Source organism: Heteronotia binoei, chromosome 10 (assembly GCF_032191835.1).
Source record: "Heteronotia binoei isolate CCM8104 ecotype False Entrance Well chromosome 10, APGP_CSIRO_Hbin_v1, whole genome shotgun sequence".
NCBI classification, from domain to species: Eukaryota; Metazoa; Chordata; class Lepidosauria; order Squamata; family Gekkonidae; genus Heteronotia; species Heteronotia binoei.
In genome coordinates this window covers 38,378,671-38,405,796 of record NC_083232.1, presented here as the reverse complement: position 1 = coordinate 38,405,796, position 27,126 = coordinate 38,378,671, and the positions used below count along the sequence as shown (strand labels likewise).

The following is a 27,126-nucleotide window of genomic DNA, read 5'->3' as shown; positions in this document are numbered from 1 at the left end:
TGAACACAATACTCCAGGTGAGGTCTTACCAGAGCAGAATAAAGGGATACCATCACATCACGTGATCTGGACACTATATTTCTGTTGATACAGCCCAAAATTGCATTTGCCCTTTTAGCCACCACATCACACTGTTGACTTATGTTCAGCGTATGGTCCACTAAGACCCCTAGATCCTTTTTGCACATACTACTGCTAAGACAAGTCTCCCCCATTCTATAACTATACATTGGATTTTTCCTACCTAAATGCAGAACTTTACATTTATCCCCGTTAAAATTCATTTTATTGATTTTAGCCCCGTTTTCCAGCCTGTCAAGGTCACCCTGTATCCTGTTTCTGTCTTCTGTGTTTGCAACCCCTCCCAATTTAGTATCATCTGCAAATTTAATAAGCATTCCCTCTATTCCTTCATCCAAATCATTGATAAAGATGTTGAACAAAACAGGTCCCAGGACAGATGCTTGAGGCACTCCACTTGTCACTCCTCTCCAAGAGGATGAGGAACCATTCACAAGCACTCTTTGGGTGCGATCTGTTAACCAGTTACAGATCCACCTAACGGTAACAGAATCCAAACCATATTTTACCAACTTGTCAACAGGGATAGTATGGGGAACCTTATCAAAAGCCTTACTGAAATCAAGATAAACGATGTCTACAGCATTCCCCTGCTCCAGCAAGGTAGTCACTTTCTCAAAAAAAGAGATCAGGTTAGTCTGACATGACTTGTTCTTGAGAAAACCATGCCAGCTCTTAGCAATCACATCCATTCTTTCTAAATGTTCCAGGATCGACTGTTTGATGATTTGTTCTAAAACTTTTCCAAGTATAGACGTCAAGCTGATGGGTCGGAAGTTACCCGGATCGTCTTTTTTCCCCTTCTTGAAGATGGGGACAACATTTGCCCGCCTCCAATCTTCCAGCACCTCTCCTGTTCTCCAAGAATTCTCCAAAATAATAGCCAGAGGCTCAGAAATTACATCCTCAAGCTCTTTTAGAACCCTTGGATGCAGTTCATCTGTCCCTGAGGACTTAGTTTCATTTAAAGAAACTAGGTGTTTATGTACTACCCCTACGCTGATCCTAGGTTGGAACTTCATACCCTCCTTATTTGTTCTGTTTTTGCCATGTTGAGCACCGTTTCCCTCAGAAGTGAAGACTGAGGAAAAGTAGGAATTGAGCAGTTCCGCCCTCTCTTCATTACCCGTTACAATTTCACTTCCTTGCCTTTGCAATGGGCCCACCATGTCCTTGCTCTTTTCCTTACTCTGAACATAAGAAAATAACCCTTTTTTGTTGTTTTTAGCATCTTTGGCCAGCCTAAGCTCATATTGAGCTTTAGCTTTCCTAACTTTTTCTCTACAAGCACTGGTGATTTGTTTAAATTCATCCTTGGTTATAAGGCCCTCCATCCAATTCCTAAAGGAGTCTTTATTTCTCAAGTCTTTAGAGAGCTGTTTATGGAGCCACTTCGGCTTCTTTAGGCTTTTTCCATTTTTTCTTCTCATAGGAATCGTCTGAGATTGCACTTTCAGTATGTCGCTTTTAAGAAACTCCCACCCTTCCTGAACCCCCTTCCTCTTAAGTATTTCTTACCATGGGATTTTACCCAGCATAGTTCTAAGTTTATCAAAGTTTGCCTTTCTGAAGTTCAACCTATAAGTCTGACTACGTATAGCTTTTCCCTTCCCTAAAACTGTAAATTCCAAAATCACGTGGTCACTACTGCCCAGGGTGCCTACTATTTCCACTTCTTCAATCAATTCTTCCTTGTTGGTGAGAATCAAATCCAAGATAGCAGATCCCCTTGTTGCCTTCTTCACTTTCTGGAAAAGGAAGTTGTCAGCAAGACAAGTCAGGAATCTATTTGACTTTTCATTTTTAGCAGAGTTGGACTTCCAACAGATGTCCAGGTAATTGAAATCTCCCATTATCATGGTATCCCTTCTCTTGGAAAACTTTGCAATCTGCTGCAGAAGTATCTCATCCAAGTCCTCTTCCTGACTTGGTGGTCTATAGCAGACCCCCACAATAATATCACTGTTATTTCTTACTCCTTTTATTTTTACCCAGAGACTCTCAACTGAGCCGCCATGCTCAGATTCACATATTTCCTCACAAGTATATACCTCCTTCACATATACTGCTGCGCCTCCGCCTTTTCTCATTTGCCTGTCCCTTTTAAATAAGTTGTACCCCTAAATCCTAATATTCCAGTTGTGAGTTTCATCCCACCAAGTTTCAGTAAGGCCTATTACGTCATAGTCTCCTTCATTAGGACTTCCAGTTCCTCCTGGTTGTTTCCCATACTCTGTGCATTAGTGTAGAGACATCGGAACCCACGTTTTATGCATCCCGAGAGTTTCATTTCCGTACAAGCCTGCAAGTTAACATTACATAGCGTATGCGCCACTCTTTGCAAATCTTTAATGTTCTTATCCCCAGTTTCTGGCATCATATGAGGCTTTGAATTATTGTCTCGCTCCCCCATACAATTTAGTTTAAAGTCCTCCTTATTAGGTTAGAAAGGCTGTTGCCAAACACCCTTTTTCCTACCGCTGTAAGGTGCAAACCATCTCTCGATAGAAGACCACCATCTTGAAAGCATAAGCCATGGTCCAAAAATCCGAATCTTTCCTGACGACACCATCAACGTAGTCAGTCGTTTATTTGAAGTATTCTTCTTTCTTGTCTTAAACCACAGCCTTCAACAGGAAGCACTGACGAGAACACAACCTGTGTGCCCAGCTCCTTCACCTTCTGGCCTAGAGCCACATAGTCTTTTCTAATACGTTCAGGGCTATGACAGGCAGTATCGTTCGTTCCCACGTGGATCAACAAGAAAGGATAGTAATACGTGGGCTTGATAAGTCTTCCAATCCTTTCTATCATGTGCTGGATGCGTGCACCTGGCAGACAGCAGACCTCTTGGGATGATAAGTCCGGTTGGCACACTTTGGGCTCCACCCCTCTGAACAAGGGGTCTCCAATCACCACCACCTTCCTCTTCCTATATTGGGGAGCAGAAGCTCCAGGCTTCTTATTCAAAGGATCCTGAGAAACTTTCTTCAAGCTTCGTGGAGGCTGGGGAAGTAGCCCTTGTTCCAATAATTCAGAATCAGTTACTGTGGGGAGATCCTGGAACCTATTGCTGAGTAGCAGGGGCTCAGAACATCTGATTTTCTTTCTCCTTCAGGTTACATTTTTCCAGGAACCCTCCTCTTGTGTTGGATTCTCTTCTAATTGCTGAGATACCACTTCCTCTCCCTCCTTTTGTCCTTTCAAGAGTGCCTCATGCATTTTGTCAAGAAAATCCTCACCTTTCTTTATACACTGCAGTGTGGACAATCGTGCCTCCAGTCCTTGTATCTTCTCCTCCAGCAGGGCCACTAACTTACACTTGCTGCAAGTGTAATTCATGCTAGTCTGGGGAGAAATACAAATATCCCACAGTCTTTACACATCACTGCCTCTGCTCCCTCACCAGCTATACTGCTGCAATCCATTTCAAAATTTTCTTTATCTTCACTTCTCTTTAAATCCCACTACCAACTGCCACTTGAAACTACTTGTGGGTAACTACCAACCTTTCTACAGAACCCCCAGGCTAGACCCCCAAGGCCAAAAGCCCTTTGGCTCTTGCCCTTCAGCTTGCACCAAAGGCTCGCGCTTCTGGCAAGGATGAGCCTTGCAAATTAAAGGCTCAAGCCCCCACCCACCTCTGACTCAGCAGCCAGAGCAACAGCAGAGGGTGGGGCCAGCAATTACCCCCAGGCAAACAAGCTCTCCTCACTCAGCAACAACTACACAAAAGACACTCAAAAGCAATCAGAAACCCTCTCCAGCAGGCACCAAGCACTCACACAGTTACCTCCCAGAGCAACCCTAGGTAACGCTCCCCAGCAGTTTTAGAAAAGCAAATCAAGTCTCACTCACCTTACCAGCAGCTCTGTTCTAGATCCAAACACCTTCTACTGCAGCTGAGCCACTTCAAACAGGAGTATAAAAATATAACTATTATACAGTCACTTTCCATATTACAGTTTGTTAATCTTATATTTGCATTTTCAAAAAGGAACAAAAGCTGCAGTTTTAAAACTTATGAAAATAAAGACACCTCTGCATAAATATACTGAGTGATTGTTAATCTGTTTTTTAACAAGTTGCTTAGTGGTATGACTACACCAAGTCCAGATGGAGCCTCTAAGGTTCTATTCAGGGTGATGGATACGTATTTGCATGAGTTGCTCCCATGTGGCATTCATACAAAGTATGGTTTGGAAAGCATGTGGATTTGACTGATGTCATGCAGGTCTAGGGCTGATCAGTGTGTGGACTGCATTCTTCCCATGAATCCAGTGTAAACCATTTTGGGTTCCAGGCTGGGATAAAAGCAGGATATAAACACAAAGAAGTACTTTTCTCCCTTTCTCACAATAGGAGAACTTGTGGACATTCAATGAAATTGCTGAGCAGTCAGATCAGAACTGATAAAAGGAAGTACTTCTTCACCCAAAGGGTGATGAACACATGGAATTCACAGCCACAGGAGGTTGTGCCAGCTACAAGCATAGACAGCTTCAAGACGGGATTGGATAAGCATATGGAGCAGAGGTTCATCAGTGGCTGGAACTCTCTGTCTGGGAACTCTCTGTCTGGGGCAGTGATGCTCTGTATTCCTGGTACTTGGGGGGTGGGTACAGTGGGAGGGCTTCTAGCCCCACTGGTGGACCTCCTGATGGCACTTGGGTTTTTTGGCTACTGTGTGACACAGAGTGTTGGACTGGATGGGCCATTGGCCTAATCCAACATGGTGTCTCTTATGTTCTTGCAATCTGCCAGACTCAGTTGTTTGCTTACAGCTGAAAAAAAAAACAGGAGACACCAAAATCCACATCCTGCAGGACTGAAGATGGTAGACACTTAGAACCAGATTGCTATGGAATGGGAAACACCGTATGAATGGATTTCTTGTAGGCACCAAAGATGCTGATGGCTGTGTGAATAGATTCTAATACCAAAGACAAAGAGTGACATTTCTGCTTTTCACACATGTTGATGAAATGAGCAGTTGTTTAGGACAACTGCTATGATGGAAGCAAGACACAAATAGGAGTTTGTGCATTAAGGTAAATTGTGCCATCAAGTCATAACTGATGCATGGAGAACCAATAAAGTCCCACTTTGTGGGGTTTTCAAAGCAAGAATGAACAAAGATGGTTTGCCATTGCCGCTTTCTGCGTAGCAGCCTTGATGGTCTCGCATCCAGGTACTGACTATGTTTAGTTTCTGAACTCTGACAAGATCAGCTTAGTCTGGGCTACTCACACACATAAGCTAAGAACAGGCAGTTCACATCTCTTATGAGGTACCAAAGAGTACTGTCCTGCACTCTATTCTGTTGGCTCTAGAAGAAGTTGTAAAAGAGACCTTAAATTAGATTCCAGTCCATAAAAAGTGCCTTTTGATGTAGGGACATCTCAAGGAGGGGGAAGGTGCCCAAGTAACAGCCTTAGATAACAATCCTTTCTGTATGTTAACAAAAACTGCCAACTGTATTGTGGCATATGTTTTGTAAGCCAGAGACAACTTCAGATGCAGGAGATGTTACATTCAGTTGAGCAGAGATGTTCTACTTAAAGTTCTATATAAAAAAGTGTGTATGGGCTGTCTCTTTTGAGAGGAAAGCAAAGACCATTACACAAAATATGGAATACAATCTTTTGCTTCCGATGCATACTTAATGGGCAGACATCCATCAGTAAAACAGACTGTGAAGCAATTTTTATTAGCAGTGCTTCTATTTCAATGGAAGAAAAAACTGGGAATAAAAAACACAGCAGTTCTGTCCCATAAAACAGAAGGAAACTGACCCCATTACCTTCCTTTATTTTCTTTGGAAAATTAAGCCCGTGGTTGTGAAATCAAGAGCGGCAGCTGGCCTTGAACCTTTCTCCATCCAATCTGTTGGGCACACTGAAATAGAACAGGAAAAGCAATGTCACCTCCCCACCCCACACAGCATTGCCCCAACAAAAGCCATTATCTCTGTAAGGAAGTCTATCCAAGCAAGGCCATGGTCTTCAATGATGAAAAATGTCTCTCCAAAGGAAACTTTGACCAACCCAAACAAAGCCCTTCCGAGAGAAGGGAGGGAGAGAGGTCTGCGTTTATTTTATGGGGTTCTTGCCCACCCAGAAGAATACAAACAAAACCAAAGCAAAAATTCAGCACTGCTTCTGGACCTTTTCCCTTAAAAGGTTAAATGGAAAACAGGGCTATCTAAAAACACAAACAAAGTACTCTCTCTTGCCCTCAAGATCTCTTCCTGTTGGTGTCTAATGATGACTCAAGGGCCCTCAGTTTGGTCTCCTTACAGCCAATTCAGTTTCCTTGGAAATCAGTTTAGCTGCACTTGATTTCCTCCATTCAAAGACACAGTCCCTGATGGGAATTAATTTAAAGAAAGCTCTACACTTCAATACTGGATGCTCTAGGTCTTTTTCCCTCCAAGTAAGCAATAATTCCCAAATGACTAGAATCACAAGAGCCTTTATAGAGATGGGTCACTAGACTCCCAGATCTGGGAGAAGCTGAAGATAATGTAGATAGACATGAGGCTGACTTCTGAAAAAAACAAGAGACATGTGATATCTTGAGGACAAGTCTATTGTAAATTGAGTTATGAGCAAGAGGCCAGTTTTTCAAGTGCACATCCAAAGAAGCTGGCCATCTGGATTAGAGGCCAAGGCTCTTTCCGCTTTATGATCTATTGATAGCACAGCTGGTTCTGGCTTCTACTTCATGTTCATCCATATGGAAGTCCTCTTGCAATTCATTCATCTGGTGATACCTGAAGAGGCCAGAACACATTAACAGAGCACATATAATCTGCAATTTCCTGTTAAAGTATCTCAGATTGTAGAGAAACCTTCTTGCTGTGCATCTGAGGAAGTGATCTGTTGCTCACATGCTGAAATAAATTTTGTTCAACTTTAAGGAGCTACTGGACTGCTGTGTGAAATAGAGGTGAGTGGGTTAGGCAGCCAGCAGGTGGATTACAGACATCTTCTACTGGAAGTACAGGTTCATATGGAACATTAGAATCACAACCAAAGCAATTAGAACTTCTCATAACCGAGACAGAGGTAAGACGATCTAGCCTAGAACTGTCAACTCAAACCTCCATTATTCCAGACTACAGGATTTCTCATATGATATTATTTAACTGATAATTACAAATTACATGTCCTATCAGTTATTTTATTTACTTCATTTGTTATGGGCTTTTCTTCCCAAGAAGGAACCCAAAATGGGCAACGTTATTCTATTCTTTATTTTATTTTCACAGCAGCCCTGTGAAATATGTTAGGTTGAAAGTGTGCATCTGGCCCATGATCAACCAAGCTTCTCTGAAGGGGTGGAGATTTAAACTTGGAACTCCCAGATCCTAGTCTTATACTCTAACCACTCCACCAACTATGGCCTCTTCAAAATCATAGGCAGAAGTCAACAGGAAGTTCATTAAGTTGGTAGGCTTCTGTGGTATGAAGTATGGAAAAATAATGGGTAAATGTACCTAATTTAAATTTAGAGCATGAACAATTCAAGTTAATTTTGGCCGTACTCAATTTTGCACTAAAATTAATTGCTGAAGAATAGGGCATCATCATCTCCCCCACAGAGAACAGGCAGGAAGGGGGAAGTCAGTTTAATGGCTTCCTGCTCTCATCTCAGCTACCTCTGAAGAAATGCTAATAGGTCTAGCTAGAGACAATCAAATGGGCCAGTGCCAACACACACACCCACCCCCTCCAGCACAGAACAGAGATTTGCAGGTATCAAGTCTAGGAAGACTCCAGGAAGAAATTTCTATAGACTTCAGGAAAAGCTTCTTTGACCCAACCTGACCTGGTCAGTGGGTGAGGAAGAGATGTCAAAACTCCTGGGAGCAAGGAGGAGAGGGTTCTTGGGTGCTGATTCCATCTAGGCAGACAAAACTCATAACTGAGGTCTGGAGGAGTTAACCATTGCTATGTGCTGGCCTGGTGGAGGCTTGAGGTAATGGGACTTCTATAAACATCTGGTAATAAACATCTGATGTAACCCACCATGAGCCTGTTCTACAGGAAGGATGGGCTAAAAATCAAATCAGATAAATGAATAAAAATAAATATTCTAAGCTAAAGAGCATGTCTTATGTTTAACAACAGATACAGCATATATAGAGGGAGGGACAGAGGAATTGTATTTTACCCTTTTCTTTTGAATCCCTTGCTCAGTCTGGTAACTAGCACCTTGAATGGAGCCCATTAACTGATGGAACAACTGCAGGATAGGGTATTTTAGACTTGAAGATGCCATATGAATCAGACCATCAAAGTCAGTACTGTGAACTCAGACTGGCAGCAGCTCTCTAGGGTCTCAGGTTGAGGTCTTCACATCAGCCACTGCCTGGTCCTTTTGATTGGAGATGCTGGGGATTGAACTTGGGGCCTTTTGCATGCAAATAGAGGCTCTTCCACTGACCCACAGCCCCATACACAGGTATGACATGAATGTCCTGCCTTACACCCACTAGTAATTGGGTTGCAGTTTTTTGTACCAACTGAAGTATTCACAGTCACACCAATTAGTCTCAGCTGGTCACCTTCTCAGCAGTCCCAATATTGTGTTTGAGTTTTAATTATGGTAACTTAACCACAAGGATAGAAATTGCTGCAGCAAAATACAGAGCCTTGAAGAATCTTTGGATATTGTAGAAAGAAGCCCAAATAATAACAGCCAGTAACATCACAAGACTGGGGTGGCACACACTCCAACAGCTTTAATCTGAACAGCAAGTTCTTTTACTTAGCCTTCCTCCCCCCGTCCCCAATAAAGCACATGGTAAGCTGCCCAGATATATTTAGGGCTCCTATGCAAATGCTACATTTGTACAGTTATGTAATTTTCAATGACTATTTTCTACTCCGGATCTCTTCTTCACCCTTCCTCCCAATAAAAATCTCTTCATCGTGATTCACCGTAAATAAGTCCATATTTTGCAGCAGATAGGGTGCTGCCAAAGACAACAATGTACTTGTCTGGAACCACCTTTCTGTGCACACAGAAATTAGGAGGCTGGAGATCTCCTGCTATTACAACTGATCTCCAGGCGACAGAGACCAGTTTACCTGGAGAAAATGTCTGCTTTGGAAAGTGAACTCTATGACATTATACCCCATTAAAAGTCTGTCTCTCCCCAAGCCCCACCCTCCTCAGGCTTCACCCAAAATCAGGTATTTCCCAGCCCAGAGCTAGCAATACTAATAGAAATGCAAAAAGAAAGAAATGAAATGAAACAAAACAAAAAGAGCAAATGACTGCAGATTTATACCCTGCCCTTCTTCTGACTTGCCACAGTTTGTTGTGATGCTGGGAAAGACAGAAGGCAAAAGAAAAAGGGGATGGCAAAAGATGAGATGGCTGGACAGCGTTACTGATGTAACTAACACAAATTTGAGCAGACTTCGGAGGATGGTGGAAGACAGGAGGACCTGGCCACTTTGTCCATAGGGTCACAAAGAGTCGGACTCAACTGTGCGACTGAACAACAACAACTTCTCTCTGAATCAGAGACTCGGAGCAGCTTACAATCTCCTATATCTTCTCCCCCCACAATAGACACCGTGTGAGGTGGGTGGAACTGAGAGAGCTCTCACAGCAGCTGCCCTTTCAAGGACAACTGAAAAGAAAAGAAAGATCAGTCTCTTGTAAAAAGAATATACTCCTGCATTATGAATGTTCATCCCAGAATAGCATCTACCAGGGGTACAACATATGAATTAATAAATGCATTCTTTGGTCTGATAATGTTTTTAAATGCATCATTACTGAAATATACTTCTTAGATTCACAGAGGACAGCAGCACATTATGTGACTGATAAAACCATTGCTTCTGGCATCTCTGATCTTTAAATGCTGTGTAAAATTAAGGCCAACAAGTTGTGTCTATCACAAAAACACCATCTTTCACAGGAACACAAATTTTGTAAAATATCTCAATTATTAAAAAGAAAAGAAAAAATGCTGAAAAAATAGTATCCAGAATCAGCAAGATCTTCAGCATAGACACTGCAGGCCCTGCCTCTTCCATTGAATCCTCAGAGAACAATAGAAAACATTGTTTTCTGTGCAGGCACATACACTAGGGATTTTACACATGCAGGCCTGCCATGGGCAGAATTTTTAAACGGAAAAGAACTTAAGAGGGTGCCTTCTCCTGTAGACCTACAGGATGCTTCCCCCCCACCCCGCCTAAACAGTCATGTGCTCTAAAGAGACTGGTACTCCCCTGCCTCAGTTTCTGTTGAGCTGCATCAAGCTCTCAGATAGCAACAGGCAATAACAAAGAAAGAGCTCACAAAGGTGTTAAGTCAGTGGGACGTGGTTCTCTTAGGAAGCACTCCTACACATAAATGCTCTGGAACTCAAAACAGCGTATAGCAGCCTGTTGGCCTTACACACACATCTCTGGCAAAAGTATCTCTATATCCATAGACAATCTAACAGCAAACAAATGGGGTGGCATGTCCTCCCACTTGTTATTGTCATGCCATATATCCACCATAATGTGGAAATGGGCAATTTCCAACAAAGCTTCCCTTCAGGCCTTACATATAGCTGGGATCAACAACTGACTTGCTTAGCTGCACCCCACTAGCACCTCATGAAAGGAAGCTAAACTATGTGTGCACCCAGCCTGAAAGGTTACTATGATTTGTGGTATGGGAAGATAGAAAGGGACTTATAAGAAGGTTGTTGGTTAGGGTCCACCACTGTAGGGACTATACATGTCTCAGGATTGCCTTGACAGATTCCTCTGGACTAGTGCCTCACAATCCTCTCTGGTTCTCACCACCCTGAACTACTTAGTGTCATCCACAAACTTACCTACTTTACTCCTTACTCCCAACTCGAAATCATCAATGAACAAATTAAAAAGCACCAGACCTAGTACCAAGTCCTGCATAGTGTTGCCAGCCCCCAGCAAGGTTCCCCCACTTTTAGCTGTTTACTAAGTATAAGTCACAGAACATTCCTTCTGACATGTTTTTGAACAACAAAAAATTAATTAAAAAGAGTGAAGTACTAAAAGCAGCCTGGCTTCAACTTACCCAGGCTACCAGATCCAAAGATGACTCACTCTTTTGGAGAATTGTTTCAGGTGGATTTCAATCAGATGGTCCAAATGCTTCCTGTGAGGCATCAGTTTCAAGTGATCTTGCCATTTATTTATTTATTGGATTTATATCCCACCCTCCCTGCCGAAGCAGGCTCAGGGTGGTTCACAGCAATTAAACAAAAACAATAAAACAGATAAACATTAGAATTTAACAATTAAGACAAGTTAAGAAGTAACAAATAATTTAAAACAGTTTTGGTGCTAGTATCATTAGTTCCAGTGTGTTCAGCAATGTTGGGCATCCTCTTATACTACTATTCAGTTGAAGGCGAGTCGAAATAGTGCTGTTTTACAGGCCTTGCAGAACTGGGCATTTGGATGAACTGTTCATTGTAAATACAAAGATCTTCTTTGGGGAAGTACATGGCTGGTTCTGGCATTATGTCTTCTGACAAAGGTTTTAAGGTGTAATCTGGCTATCTTCATAAACAGGATGGTCATAGTCACAATCCCAGTCTGCCAAAGCATTCATTTCCTTATGGAAATCTTGAGAAGGACTTGGGCATGAGTCTCCTTCCACTTGGTCGGAACCAAGATAAGCATATGGATCCCAACCTTGGTCATAATAGTCACACTGGCGGTCTTGGCACAGTGAACAGAACATCAAATACAAATCCATTGGAACCGACTGGAAAGGTGATTCTGAATAGTAAGATTAGGGCGCGGGGGCTGATGATATGGGATTCAAGGCTTCGAGTCCTGGAGTTCAGCTTCCAAGATAGAATGGGACAAGGGCAGAGTGGCCTGATTGGAGGCATTTTTGGAATATGGACTGACTCTTTGATCAGTTCAATGAGGTCTTGTGAAGGACCAGGTCCTTATGAAGAGGACAGGAAGGGGTGGATGACTTCAATGTAGGAGGCTTCTCTACATGCTCTTATGCTGAATCTTGAGGGACTGGTGGGGGTGGGGGGCACCTGGAGATATTGCCAAGGGACAATGTATCTTGTGCTGTTAGATGCCCCCACCCTTGCCACTCAGTCTCACGGCGCCTCACCCTCCTGGCTGTGACTGCAGAACCAGGGATAACTCATGTAGGTAACTCATGGTCTCCTATGGCTGCCAGACTCACATGAACAAAACTCATTGCTGACATCTTCAAGCCTGCCAAGTTGAGCCTTCAGCGGTGGTTCTGAGTTTTGCTCTGGGGATGTAGGGACTCAGCCCTTAGCTTCCTCATGGGCTTGTTTGGGTCTGGAGTGGTCAGTTTCAGAGAATGCTTGGATCCTTCTATTGGTACGGGAAGGCAGAATACAGCTTGGATTTTTGTCTTGAGAAGTGCTGATAAAACTTTCCCCCAAAGTGCTGCTTATAGGCGGGAAGCTCTGTCATAGCCGCTCTTAAGTCCGCTCGTGGAGAGGGTGGGATAGAAATATGACATGATAAAGAATGGGGCTTCTCGTCAGTGGCAGCAGAGCAAAAACTGAGGAAAGGGTGCTCTGACCCCCCCCCCCATATAGCGCTTTATATCACACTGGAAAAAGAAACTGTGTGGGAGGCTGGGTTTGAGCTTCCATGACAGTCCTGCATGTGTACAGTACCCAGGGGTTTTTTTTGAGCAGGAACACAATTCCAGCTGACTTGGTGTCAGGTGTGGCCTAATAATGCAAATGCATTCCTGCTTTTCTCACAAAAAGCCCTGCGAAAAACAGTGGTGGTTGGGGTGTGGCCTAATATGCAAATGAGTTCCTGCTGGGTTTTTTCCCCTACAAATAAAACCCTGACAGTACCCATATAGAACTGCAAAGGTATCACAATGATATGTAATGCATTTTAGAGCTGACACAAAACACCATCTCAGCCTTCTAAGAATAGGACTTGTTCTGAATCCTGTTTTTTTTAAACCAGGAAGCTCTTAGCAACTGGACTTATTTGGCTGTAGATTACTTTGTCATGCAAAAAACTTTCATAAAAACAATGTATTTTTAGATCTTACCCAATACCTGTTTCCAGGTGGCACTTTAAAAAAACAAGGAGTGACCAGATCAGATCAGGCAATGAGGCAGACACCACTAGGTCAGTATTTTGATTCATTTTTATTTATGCCTTGCTAGATAATAAATAATGGACTACACTACTTTAGTAACAGATGTTTTCATGCATGTAACACATACAATAGTGCTGGCTTATGTTTTATTAGGCTATATTGAGAAGAGGTATTTGGCAATAATAATATGGACAACTGCAAAAATCATAGCACAAATTCTCTCTGCTGTTACATTTTGTGTTTTTTTACATTTCCTTTATACAACTTCAAATATTAATATCCTTTTTTAAATCCTTCCTTCACTTTCAATAAGTAAGCCCAGGGGAAAAATATAACTGCCAATAGCATTTATCATTTATATATTTTAAGATTTATAATTTTGGTCCCATTTGTGCAAAGCCATGTCTATTTATGGAAGGGGGGAAAAACAGCAGAAGTTTAATTCATTCAACATATTCAGTGCAAATGTCAATCTAGTCCTGATTGTGCTTGGGGCACACTTCTCATCCCCAGTGAAATGAATGGGAACTGCACAAGAACACGGTTTCTTCTGCAAACTCCCTTTCATTTCCCTTGGGCCCACTGCAAGGGAATGACCTTGCAAAGTGTGTCCTAAGACAGTATAATTCAAATGGAATATATGGCCAGATGTGTATGCAAACAGGTGAATACTATGGTATTTAAGACAATTTTCACCTAATACACAGATGCTGCGGTGCTAGACCATCCTTCAGGTTTTTAGGCTGATCAGAGAGGCTTCTGGGTGAAAATGTGCATTTTTACTGTAGTCAAATGGGTAAAAAAGAACTAGCTGATATAATACAAATAAATCCAGTTTTTAAAAAATCTAAATTAACACTGAAAAAAGTATTTATTTACAGTTTCTCAGTGATACCAGTGTATAGCCACACAGCTGAAGGATAGGGTTTTGTTTTTAAATACGGGTAGCTGCCTACCCAACCCCAACCCCCGTCCAACATTGGATAATAGTACAAGGTCTTCCTTCAACATCAATTTAATGAAGGGGATCGATCTGTGGTCCAGAGGAGTTCTATGTATGGCCATTTTGTCTGCAAACAGCGCTTGATTGGAGTATCATCAGTCTGTAGCATTGGGTCTTCAAAGCCCATAATTACTGCTGTGCCTTCAACATACATGACCTGCCAGTATGAAATGATCTAGCTTAGTTTAACATTTCAGATAAATTTGAAAAAAAAAAACCCCTCATAAAATAATACAAAGTTCACTGTGAAATAAGTTTAGTGCTTAGTTTACATTAAAATTACACATTATCTGGATCTTCTCATGTTTTCAACCATTAAAGAGCAGCTGTGAAAGGCCCAGATTTGGACTGAGGTCATGGCACTGTGGTAGGTTGAACCTACCTGCTATCCCCTACAGCTGCTACTTAAAAAAGGAGAAGAAAACAGTACATTGCATCTCTGTCCCACCCTCTCATCAAGAATCTGGGAGTGCAGGGACACAGCACAGAGAAATTTTTTAACTACTTCGAATGCTTCTTCCATGGCTGTATTTCAGTGTTAAAGAAAGCCATGGGTCAGTCATGCATCTCCCACATAACATGGCCATCAAACTAGTAGCCTAGCCTAATTCATAAGGTTGTTCTGATGATAAAAAACGCAGAAGATTTCCTTATCATAGAATCGCAGAGTTGGAAGGGACATCCAGGGTCAGCTAGCCCAACCCCCTGCACAATGCAAGAAACTCACAAATACTGCTTCTCCTAATTTATGCAGGAATATAATTTGTCAAAGTCTAAGACAACATACATATACACACCTAAATGAGCTTCCTTGCTCATTTGGAGCACTGCTATGTTAGGCTCTCATAAAAAGTCTTAAAACATTCACTTTTTATTAATAAGAATTAATCTGTGATAAAATGTATTTATCTTCAGTGATAACTGTTTCCTTGTAATGTGTTTCAATTGTTCTTATGTGGCAACCAGCATAAAATTATTATCTATGCAATGGAGAGCTGGCAACTTGGAGGTAACCTGAACACAGCTTGCTTCGTTTGCGTATTTGACATTACAGTCAATTCTAATTGAAGTGCCACTTCTAATTTGGTGTGGCTCTACTCATTTTGTCTCAAGTGGCTATACCTTTTCATTATAATTTGATTGCTTCAATCCATTGTAGTGGTATACAGGGAATGATTCTTGAACCTTGGAGTCCTAAATGCAAACACAAAATGGTCAGTTTCAAATCACAGATTAGAATCATGGAGCAGATTTCTTCCCTTTTTTTGTTCAGCATTTATTTATTGTTGTTTGCCATCAAGTCACAGCTGACTTATGGTAACCACATAGGGTTTTCAAGACAAGAGACATTTCAGAGGTGGTTTGCTATTGCCTGCCTCTGTATCATGACTCTGGTATTCCTTGGTGGTCTCCCATCCAAATACTAGCCACGGCCAAGCCTGTTTAGCTTCTAAGTTCTGAAAACATTGGGCTAGCTTGAGCTATCCAGGTCAGAACTTCACAGCATTTAAACTGTTGTTAACATATGGGAAGAACGTCTGCAGGTGAGGAAGTAGATAGTATGAAGTATCATGAAGACCTTTTAGGTCAGGGGTGTCGAACACATGTGTTACAAGGGCCAGATCTGACATAAATGGGACTTTGTGGGGCCAGGCCATGTGTGTCATAAAATGTAATACCAAGTAGGGGAGATATAAACTTTATGAAGGACACAGACATACAAAAATATATTTTTTAAAACTTTCTAAAAATCTGCATGGTTTGACACCCCTGTTTTAAGCCTTTGAAATTAGGAACAAAAGAGAAGAATCCCAACTGTAAAAGACAGTATTGATGCATTGGTTAGAGTGCTGAACTAGGACCAGGAAACCTAGGTCCAAATTCCCACTTACCATGATGTTCTATATGAACTTTGGTCTGTCACTCATTCTCAGTTTAACCTATCATACCAAACTGCTGTGATGATAAAACCAGCATATCAGCATACCTGAGCAGACCACCAAATAGAAGGGATAAAATATAGTGGGTAATCTCTTCATTGGTTACTTATTAGCCTCAGACTCAAATGGTCCAATCTCTTTGCTGAAAAAGTCATACCTCAAATGAACAGATGAGCAACAAGAATTTCTGTTGGGTCTCTCTAGTGCTGAAATCTAATTGAGTGACTCTGACCCTGCATTTGCCCTTCATGCTAAGAAGCATCCTTCCCTTGGGATGACTGGGGGTGGAGGAGCTGTAGTTAAGATACAGTGAGTGGCTCCTGGGTGACCATACAAGCATCTTCTGATGCTTGTAAATTACTACTAATATAAATTTAATTTGTAATAACCTGCAATAAATAAAGAGAGGTCAAAGGGGGAAGAATGAGGGGATAACATAAAATATATTTAAAAGTGGAACACATCATTGATCTACCGTATATATTTACAAAACATCCCACTGTAAGCAGCACGAATACAGATTGTTATGTTACCTGTTCAGGGAAAAATTCTTGAAGAAATGGACCTAATAATATAATTCCTAGTCCCTCTGGATCTAATTTGGTCTTCATGAGATTGACACTAAGATAAGAGAAAGGGGGAAAAAAACACAAAACATCAGTATGGTGCATTTGTACTCTTGCATGACGAAGTACTGTGGTTCTGAAACACTTTTTACTGCCAAAAACAATGAAACTGTTGTATTTGAAATCTTAATGACAACTGCAAAGGAATGGCATCTTGTTGCCAAAAACTAGTTATTTTTAAACCAAAGTAATCTTATTTGAAATTAAAGTGGTAGCAATAATTGAGACATTATGCCTTATTAGGTAAAGCTTTCAGAAAAACCACACAGTCTAATTCCTGGGCTTGTAGTCCAGAAAACTTAATGGATACTGCACACAGTTCTGAGTATTAACATATTCATCATCTTCCAAACTATACTGCAAAGACCAACTCTTGTTTTATTTATCTGACAAGCAACAAATATACAGCATTAACCATGGACCAAATACGGCAGATTTACAGTGCAATCCTATGAAGAATTACTCTAGTCTAAGCCAATTAATTTAAATGGGCTTAAAACAGAGCACTACTGCACAGGATTGTACTGAGAGACATAGAATCATAGAATCTGAGTTGGACTAGCCCATCTAGTCCAAAAGGTAAATGGTAAAGGTAGTCCCCTGTGCAAGCACCAGTCGTTTTCGACTCTGGGTTGATGTTGCTTTCACAACATTTTCATGGCAAACTTTTTACAGGGTGGTCTGCCACTGCCTTCCCCAGTCATCTACGCTTTCCCCCCAGCAAGCTGGGTACTCATTTTACCGACCTCGGAAGGGTGGAAGGCTGAGTCAACCTGAGCTGGCTACCTGAAACCAGCTTCTGCTGGAATCGAACTCAGGTCGTGAGCAGAGGGCTCCAACTGCAGTACTGCAGCTTCACCACAGGGCTCTCATCTAATCCAACCCCCTGCTCAATGCAGGATCAACCTAGGGCATCCCTGGCAAGTGCTTGTCCAGTAATGTATTTACTTATATTATGCTTTTAAATTAAAGAATCTTAAGGGCACAGTATATTCCTACATTATCTATGCAAACTATATTGCTATTCAGAACTGTATGTTAATGGAATACTATGTTAGTATAATTGAGCTGCTAATAAGGAGTTCTGTTCAACCAATCAGCAGCACAATGTGTGCAGATTTTCCTGTTTCCCTTCTCTCAACAGGGCCCTCTAGAAAAATAGTGTGTGTGGAGGAATCCTACTCTGATTCTACCACTCCACTGGCCAAAGTTTATTCATCTGTTTATTAAAATATTTATATTCTATGTTTCATTTTGGCTCAAGTTTGAACCCTTCCTCTAGTCCAAGAAGGAGCCTTCCACAAACTCAAGGGCTCGTCCATGGGAGGAAGAGCCACTCAAGTAGGAAGAAGTCTAGAGGATGCCTGGAAGCCTGTGGAAGCAAATTGTGGGGGTAAATCCACATGCGCCGTTCCAGTGGCTGGATACAACTCATGATGTTTGAGACTGAAGTATGAAAAAAAGTTACACTGCTTACCCACCACACCTTTGTATCACTGCAGACATACAATCATTCTGCCTGAGCCAAATTCTTTTTATAGGTACTGTAACAGAACCAGCCCAATTCGGCCTTCAGACTCGGTCCCATCAACTCCCTTTTGGGTTGCCAACTCCTGGAGGGAGCTAATCTTCCTCCTGCCACTTGGGCATGCTGCCACCAACTGCTCAATTTAGGGATTTCAGACTGAGAGGAACAGGACTCCCAATCCCTCTTGCCAGTGCTGAGGTCTGGTCTCAAGGTCCTCTGCCAACCCAGCACCTGGTTATCACAGAGACCAAAGTCCTTCTTTGGGAGACCTCTGGAGGATTGGCACCCTTGCCAACTGCATGCCTTCCTCCTTCCCTGGACTCCCGTTTTGCAGTAGCGAGGTCTAAGGTGGTTGGGAAAACTATGTGGTACAGATGGATTGCCTTTTAAACAGACAAACCATTTATTTAAACCATACAACTATTTACAGGCATTTTTAAAAAAATGAACAGAAGCAACAAATCATAGTAGGAAGAAAAAAACGCTCCTTCTTTCCCTATTATACTACTTGCCCTCACTAGATGACCTGCAGGGCAGGCACCTCGCTTAAGACTGTTGCAAACGAGACTCAATTCCAAACTCAAACTGCCGGCTTCCTGCCAAAAATGTCTAATATTCAGTTCCCGTTCAGAAATTGGTCTACCCTTCTGCAGCCTTCTGGGAGACCAGCCTGAAAGACTTCCTGTCTCTCTAGGAAGCCTCCTCATAATTGCTGCTTCCAGACAGGAGGGGAGGGGGGAGGAGGAAGAAACTAGGCCCCAAACCCTGCCTCCAGTTAAATACAGTCCTAAAATGGCGTTTCTCCACAGGCACAGACTATTTTGCAACAGATCTACTTACACAGCTTATTCTACAATGAGAAATAGTACATAACTATACAAAAATAAAATATTCAGTGTTTCTCTTAATTGAAAGCCACTGTGGTGTAGGGGTTTTAGAATGACAAACTAGTAACTGGGAGACTTGATTTCAAATCTCCACTTGTGCCAGGGAAGCTCGCTGGGTAAACTTGGGCCAGTCACACTCCCTCAACCCACCACCTCACAAGGTTGTTGTGAGGTTAAAATGGAAGAGAGGAGAACAATGTAAGCCACTTTGAGACCCCACTGAGGAGAAAAAACAGGGCACAGATGAATGAAATAAATGAATAATGGACACAAACATTTCATAGAACAGTGTTCAAAACCAGAAGCTGAACTCATATGAAAGCATATTTTGTTTTATAGCTGACATGTACTGCACCAGGTACCTACCACATGAAAAAAGCCCTTATTCTACAAAGTTATACTCAAGTTAAGCACTGAAGATTAAAGATAATTTATGCTTACTATTCAGTATCTGACACAAGGTCTAAAGCCTTCATTACTTCTTCTAAAAGTGAATCTGGTATAAAGCCATTATCTAAAAAACAAAATACTTTAATTAGCATGTAGAAATATTGGTTTCACCTGTAAATACTGGTATGGACTGATTAGCATAGTCATTTTTTGGTAGGAATCTGGAAATTGTGTGCATAATTTTAAAGCAGGATTTAGTTACAAACTTCAAAAAAGGCACCAGCTAGAGCAGGGGCATCGAACTCATTTGTAATGAGGGCTGGATCTGACATAAATGAGACCTTGTTGAACCAGGCCATGTCAGGTTGGATCAGGCCAGGCCATGTGTATGCCTATTTAAAATTAGGTAGCAGACATAAACCTTATAAAGGACATAGACAAACACAATTTTTAAAAATTAAAACATGCTTAAAATGTTAGCACTTGTTGGTCTTAAAGGTGCTTTCTTTGCATCTCTCCCATGGCATCCAGGGAACTGGGCAAAGGAAGCTCTGGCTCTTTCCTTTCTTCTCCAGGGGACCAGAAGGGGGAGGAGCTTCAGCCAATAGAAGGAGAGGCTTGGCTCAGTAGCTCTGCTGGGCAATTCAGAGAGCCTGGGAAAACAAGTTCTGTCTACCACCCTTCCTCCCCAATGGAAGAGCCTCAGCCAATGGAGCTCTGTGGCTCCTGTGCAATTGAGCAAGCCTTGCAAAGCAAGCTTTTATGCAGAAGGAAGCAAGAAAGAGGGAGAAGGAAGCAGATGATACCCAGTTGCTTGAGGGCCTGATAGGAGCCCTCTGGGGGCCTGATTCAGTCCTGGGCTACATGTTTGACACTCCTGAGTGAGAGTGTATGCTTGGTTTCAGGTTATTTAACATCCCCAATCTTACACCTTTGCCCTTTTCTTTAAGAGAAGGCAAGATTTACTCCCAGATAAACATGCTTAGGCTTGTGCTGCACATCTTACCTTCAGGGTCATAAGTCTGAAAGACTCTCCTGGCTTGTTCTGAAGGGGCTTCAGGAGCAACAAGAGCCAAATCCTTCAGAAAAAGGAATCCATAAGATTAACTGATCCACAGTAAAAACATCTGAAAGTCCTAAGCCCTCTAACAACGAAGAGTGGCAACTTCCTAATAAAAAAAAATCAGGAACAAAAAACACTTTTCTTTTTTAACAGCAAAGAGAAAGTAATTGTCAGGCACTGAGCCATGGGCCCTTTTCACATTACAGTTCTAAATTGGAGATTATTCTCTGTTGGCCCAATTTTGAGTAAAGTAATACAGGGTGGGGCTTTCATACAGCAACTTTCCTCTTGTTGATGAGCCATCTCTGAAGCGCTATAGTCATTGCCAATTGGGCCCCTTTCCCGCCACCTTTTTTCACCACACAATCGTAGACTTTTAAAAAATGGCTATGCACGATTAAGACCTCAATGGTGCCGCTAGAGCACTTCTGTAGTTGTTTAGTGCTATAGTGCTCACCTTAGAACTTAGAATCCAAGGACGACTGTGTTGCAAAAAAGGGTGGGGGGAAAGTGGTACTGTAGGAAACACAATGGACATTTTAAACAGCACACACCAGTGATTCAGAAGTGCAACTAAGGGGTTGAAAATGGAAAAAAGCAGTTTCCCTCAAAAGTGGCTCAACCATGCTTTGCTAACCCAATGCAAGTGAGTTTGTATGAACAGGTAAATAAATTCCACTAGCATTACTAAAACAGGTCTGTCTGCAATGACAGAAAAAATCCATTAGCAACAAGTTACCAAAACAGAATACAAAGGCAGCTTGAAAAGTGTCACAAAAATGATCAAGTGGAACTTTTAACAGTCTTCTCTACCAGCAGTAGCCCCCTCCCATACACAAGGGGCATGCTCTTCCAGATGCATCATTTTTTAACTGGGCTGAAACAGACTGTACACTTTACCCCACCTGGGATCCTCCCAGTCAATGGTCCCTATCAATACTCTTGCTTGTATAGCATGCACACTTGGCACCTCAGGAAAGCAGACTGTGGTAAACACAAATACAGGACAGGAAATATATTTAATCACAGAGAGTGATTGAAATGTGGAATCCACTGCCAGAGCATTTAGTGGTCACAGGAATAAACAGCTTTAAAAGAGGATTAGATAGATTCATGGAAGACAAGTCTAGCCATGGTGACTGAGGGAAACCTCCATATTCAGAGGCACTAAGTCTCTGAATCCCAGAGCCAAGAGGCAACATCAGGGAAAGGCCTTGACCTCTATGCCCTGTTGTTGCCTGTCCAGAGGAACTGGTTGGCCACTGTGTGAGACAGCATGCCAGACTAGAGATGGGCCACTGGTCTGATCCAGCAGGGCTCTTATGTTTTTATGACCATGCAACCAATGGGAGGTAATTTGCCATGAATTCAGGTGTAAGACAACTTCCCCTCCACTTTCTTTACTTGTGAAATGGAGGTTATCCTTCTATCCTCTGCACCTGATTGATGAGTGGGGGAGAATTAGAAATGTTTAAAAAAAACCCTCAGATGCATTATCATTACAGATCTCTCATCTAGTTTGGCCCTGATCTATTTCTGCCTGTTTGGTGTTGTCACATGTTCAGACATTCATGGCAATTATCTGTTCCCCCTCCACCAATCCCTTCTCTAGCACTACCTGCCTGTCCTGTTATCAGGTTTAGAGGACCCTTCTCCTTTATTCTGCAATATTAACTATCCAACAAACTGTCTCCACCCCAGAATCTGAGCTACAAAGTTTAGTTTTGAGTTCATTACTTTTTACAAGTTGCAAAAATTATTCATTTGGGGCAGCAATCCTTAAAAGGTGACAAGATTTTTAAAAGTGTACTGCATCTTCCAGACTTCCACAATGTCTCCCCAAAACAAGCCCCCAGGCCTTGCAAACTGTTACCTAAAACATCCCCCAAACTTGATCTTCCATAGTATAAAAGCTAATTAGTAGTTTGCCAATCATTATTTTTAAGTACACAGTGTCCCAAAGGCAACAAGATCATGTTTCACTCTTTGGACCTTGTGCTACTCTTGCAAAAAACCTATTTTCCTTATTTGTAAATGCTGTTTGCTTGATAATAAAAGTCTATTTTAAGATCTCATGTTTATCCTTGCTGGCAAACAACACACAAATACTGCATTTTAAAAGGCAGGCTGCTTGGCTGTTTTCATTTGCAGAAAGCAAAACCCAGACATAAAATCTCTCAATATCTCCAATTCTGACAAACTTGAAGGAGGCTTTAATACAATCAGCAATTCTGTTACTTTAGATTAACACCTGCCCTCACCACACAAATCAGAATGAGAATGAATTTCTCTTCCACAAATGCCTAATTTTATAAATACTTTCTCCAAAATAGGAACACCTGGGAAACATTCTCTGTTCCTAGGAACTAAACTTGGGGGGAGAAAACCCACTCCAGCTTCCTATGCTGAAGTTTATAATTTTAGTTCTAAAAACCCACTAAACAGAAATCACTGTGGTAAAGTTAGAACATGAAGAACTATTAAATTAGTTCTGTAAGCCCAAGATCTTCAGGTTTCTTAAAATAAGTTACTCTGAATTCTCTGGATTCAGGGTGGTGAACAACAAAATATACAATTTAAAACCAAAGTTAGAATAGTTAAAAATGATATCAGAATGGCACCAATTAGACATACAGTATGTCCCTGGTTTTATAAGCCTCAGCAGTAATTTGGATTCCCAAATAGCAGTTGCAAGGTCTTAGATCTTGCTGCAAGTCAGGCCATTAAACAAAACAGTCTCCATTCTTGGACATTCTGATCAGTATAAGTAATAGTTGATATGACACAAAACCTATGAAGCTGCCTTACACAGCCCATAGCTGACAGTTTCCAAAGTCTCTCTCAGCTCTGATGCCATGTAGCACTTTTTTAAAATGGAGATTGTGGGGACCCTTGGCACAAAGAATCTGCACTTCAGGACTACATTTCAGGTCTGTCAAACTACATTCTTAATCTCTTAAGCAGGGCTAGGTGAGGCCAGAACAATCATGACAGTAATATACGTATGCCTGAGCAACCATCAGCATAAAGATATATAGCACAAATTGAAGTCCCCTTAAATCCTGCTGAGCCCATGTTACAGCATAACTCACAAGACTGAAAAATTGTTCATGTTAGAAATCACTGTCCAATGTAACTCTGGCTTCCATTTGTGCATTGACATTATTATGATTAATGTGACTCAAAGCCGAAGATGCTACTTTAAACAGAGAAGCTACAAAAGATGCTTCTTCCAACAAATCACAACATGCCCCCCCTTAAAAAAAAAAAAAGAATGGTTACTTTTCTGCCAAACTCAAAATTTGATTCCCCACCCCCAAAGTGCTGGATTAAATTCTGGTTTCCCCTATCCATTGTTATCAATTCTATGCAAGCTTGAGGTAGTGGAAAATATCAAGGATAGCCACACAATTTAACACACAGGACGCCACACAGCAATCAATTAATGTTGCATTACAACATGCACTAACCATTTACACCCTTGACGCTTTCTGGGTGAACACATGACTCATTACTGGAATGCAAAAAAATATTCAGAAATCCTACATTTTCAATCCATTCATATAGAGGGGGAAAAGGGGGAGAGATTAGCAAAAACTATACCAGTTTACTATACCACCCATTATCTTCTCCCCATCACTTATTTGTGTTATTCATAGTGCACCTTTCTCACAGGCACTCAAGGCAGATTACACTTCTCCCAACTTTTCCAAGAAAAAAGAAATGCAAGGGTTAGCGAGCAATTAAAAGTCTCCTAGGAAATATTTTCTCAGTTGGAATGAGTGAACCAAGTAAAGTAAGGCTTTAGTTACTCAGAATACTTCATAAACCATCACCTTCCGATTTGAAAAGTGGTTTCCTTTTGTAGAATATATCTTCACACAGGAAATTCCTCCCTACAGCCCTTATCACATGTCAGTGCTCTGCTTTTAACACATTTTACTTTATCTCTCTTCTCTGGTGCACAACAACTATTATGCTATGACACAGGAATGGAATTCTTAATATTTTTCTTCATATAATATTCCTTACATATTTTTCATATAAAATCATTTATAATTTTACTCCTGCTCAGCATTATATCTCATAATCCAATTATGACTTTTAGTCTATATTGATAGCTAGTAACAGTACTCTTCAGTTTTATCCCACTGCTTTGGTATTGTATTATTAATTCCTTTATCTCTGTTCTGAATTGTTGTGATTATGGTTATACTCCACAATTAATTTGACATACTCTACAGATGGTAATATACTACTGAAGAGGTCAATTTTTTCAAGATGATTAAGTTTAACAAGATTCAAGTCTCTTGATAGCCCTTGTATAATTACTGAAATTTACCTTTTTCCAAACTATCGTGTTATTTATAAAATTTATTTCTACTTCTCTAAAGGCAAAAATGAAGATCTGTTCTTAGGCAGCCTAGAGAGTAGCATCCTCACTATCTAAATCCACCATCTTAAGGATGTGTCAAAAGCATGTCTGCATACATTATAGTTATCTCAATGTAAGGAGAGAAAGTGAATGTAAAACTCATTTCTTGCTTCTTTTAAAGATTGTATGAAATGGATTTTCAAGGGTTTTAATTACACATAAATGATGAAACTGCATGTTGTACACAAGTCTCTCTGAAATGTAGGTGGAGATTCAACATCTGTCACATGCATTACTGCTTGCATGATGGTCAGGTAGCAAAAAGGACAGAAAGATTTCTATAAAGTTTTATCACCCATCTAACTGTACATTCATCTGCAAAGCTTCAACATTTCTATTAGTCATCTGTTAAGATGCTTAAAGTCAGGTAGAAAGTATTTTTGAGTAGGAACCTGGGGCATATTAGGTTGCAGTGGTTAAGTATAATAGTTTGTTGCCAATTTAGGTTAAAAGTCTAGTGGTGTTGACGTTTGCTTCTGGTCACATCCTGTGATGATGCATCATTGCTTTGCTTGAGCAAGGCTGCTGTATAACTTGCCCTTCAACCAAACCTTGGCTATAGATCAGACTTCAGTCTACAAGTAACCTATATTTTAAGCAATATTCACTAATCTAGAATTATATGCTATGCATTTTTATGATATTTCAAATGTAAAGGAAGAGTAAAGAAATGGATTTTCCATTAAAATCACAAGAAATGCAATCCAAATCCTAAACCATGCATTTTTACTATTATCATCAACTGCAAAGTGGATCAACTCTACACTTTTAGAAATGATATACCGTATTTTTCGGACCATAAGACGCACTCCCCCCCCCCCAAAAAAAAGTGGGGGGGAAGTGTGTGCGTCTTATGGAGCAAAGGGACGATAGGGCGTACCTTCCTCTGGGGGGGTGATCCGCTGCCTCCGCCTCCAATCCCGGCGCTTCCCCCGCGCCTGCCTGCTTGGCTCCAGCTCTGCTTCCAGCAAGCGCCGGGATCGCTCCACGCTGCCCCCACCGCAAACCCAGCGCTTCACGAGCACCGGCTGCGGAGGGGGCAGTGTGCTTCCTCCGTGCCTGTCTGCCTGGCTACAGCTCTGATGCTTAAAGCAAGCGCTGGGATCGGAGGGCGGAGGGAGCAATCCTGGCACTTGCTGTAAGTGTCAGAGCTGGAGCCAGGCAGACAGGCACGGAGGAAGCACGCTGCCCCCTCCGCAGCCAGTGCTCGTGAAGCGCTGGGTTTGCGGTGGGGGCAGTGTGGAGTGATCCCAGCGCTTGCTGAAAGCAGAGCTGGAGCCAGGCAGGCAGGCGCAGGGGAAGCGCCGGGATTGGAGGCGGAGGCAGCGGATCGCCCCCCAGGAGGAAGGTGCGTCCTATGGTCCGGAGCGCCTTATGGACCGAAAAATATGGTAATCTGAACACAGATTAGATTATATTAAATCAGGTATGGTTTTCCATTCTTTCTGAATATTTTTATTTTGATCAAGTTTTCTTGCCTGCACAAAATGCAAAACACTTTGCTGTTATTCCATATGGGGCTAACTGCTAAAATCTTGAAGGAAAACAGATGGATAGACTTTTTTTCCCAAAAGGAAATCATTTGATCGATCACCTAGGGGTATATACAATTACATTTTCATGGTCTACATTCAGCCATGATTACCATATTTAGAGCCTACATACTTATTTAAATAGTGTATGCTGGAGCTTAAAGAAACTCTGAAAAACAGACTGACATATTTCAGATGGCTAGCCAGAGTAAGGATGGATATGCCCATCACAGTGCTTTAGACTTTTCATAGCACCTGAAACTACCATATTTGGCTTTAACAAATAACCAAAATACAAGATTTCTTATTGTTCTATAAATTCACTTATTTCCTTCATTTACAGTCTGCCTTTCTCACCAAAAGGCATATCACAGAATGAAAAACAAGGCAAAATGGGCCAATTTCCTTCTTGCTTTTATTAATACTATCTTGAATTCCCAAGCTTTACTCTCTTCCAAGTACTCCTGCTGTTCAAATCTTCTTTACCTGTTTGTGCACCACAGA

General features: G+C 41.5%; 1 protein-coding gene across 1 annotated transcript in view; it reads right to left on the bottom strand.

The window, feature by feature from the left end:
* Positions 1-13,248: 13,248 nt before the first annotated feature.
* MINDY3 (MINDY lysine 48 deubiquitinase 3) overlaps positions 13,249-27,126 on the bottom strand; it is a 41,752-nt gene continuing 27,874 nt past the window's right edge. Inside the window, exons 12-16 of the mRNA XM_060248425.1 lie at positions 20,599-20,671; positions 19,644-19,716; positions 16,695-16,782; positions 15,344-15,415; positions 13,249-14,378 (exon numbers count right to left, since the gene is read on the bottom strand). Of these exons, the coding sequence (XP_060104408.1) occupies positions 14,229-14,378; positions 15,344-15,415; positions 16,695-16,782; positions 19,644-19,716; positions 20,599-20,671 (456 nt within the window). The 3' untranslated portion in view covers positions 13,249-14,228. The remainder of the gene's footprint in view (positions 14,379-15,343; positions 15,416-16,694; positions 16,783-19,643; positions 19,717-20,598; positions 20,672-27,126) is intronic.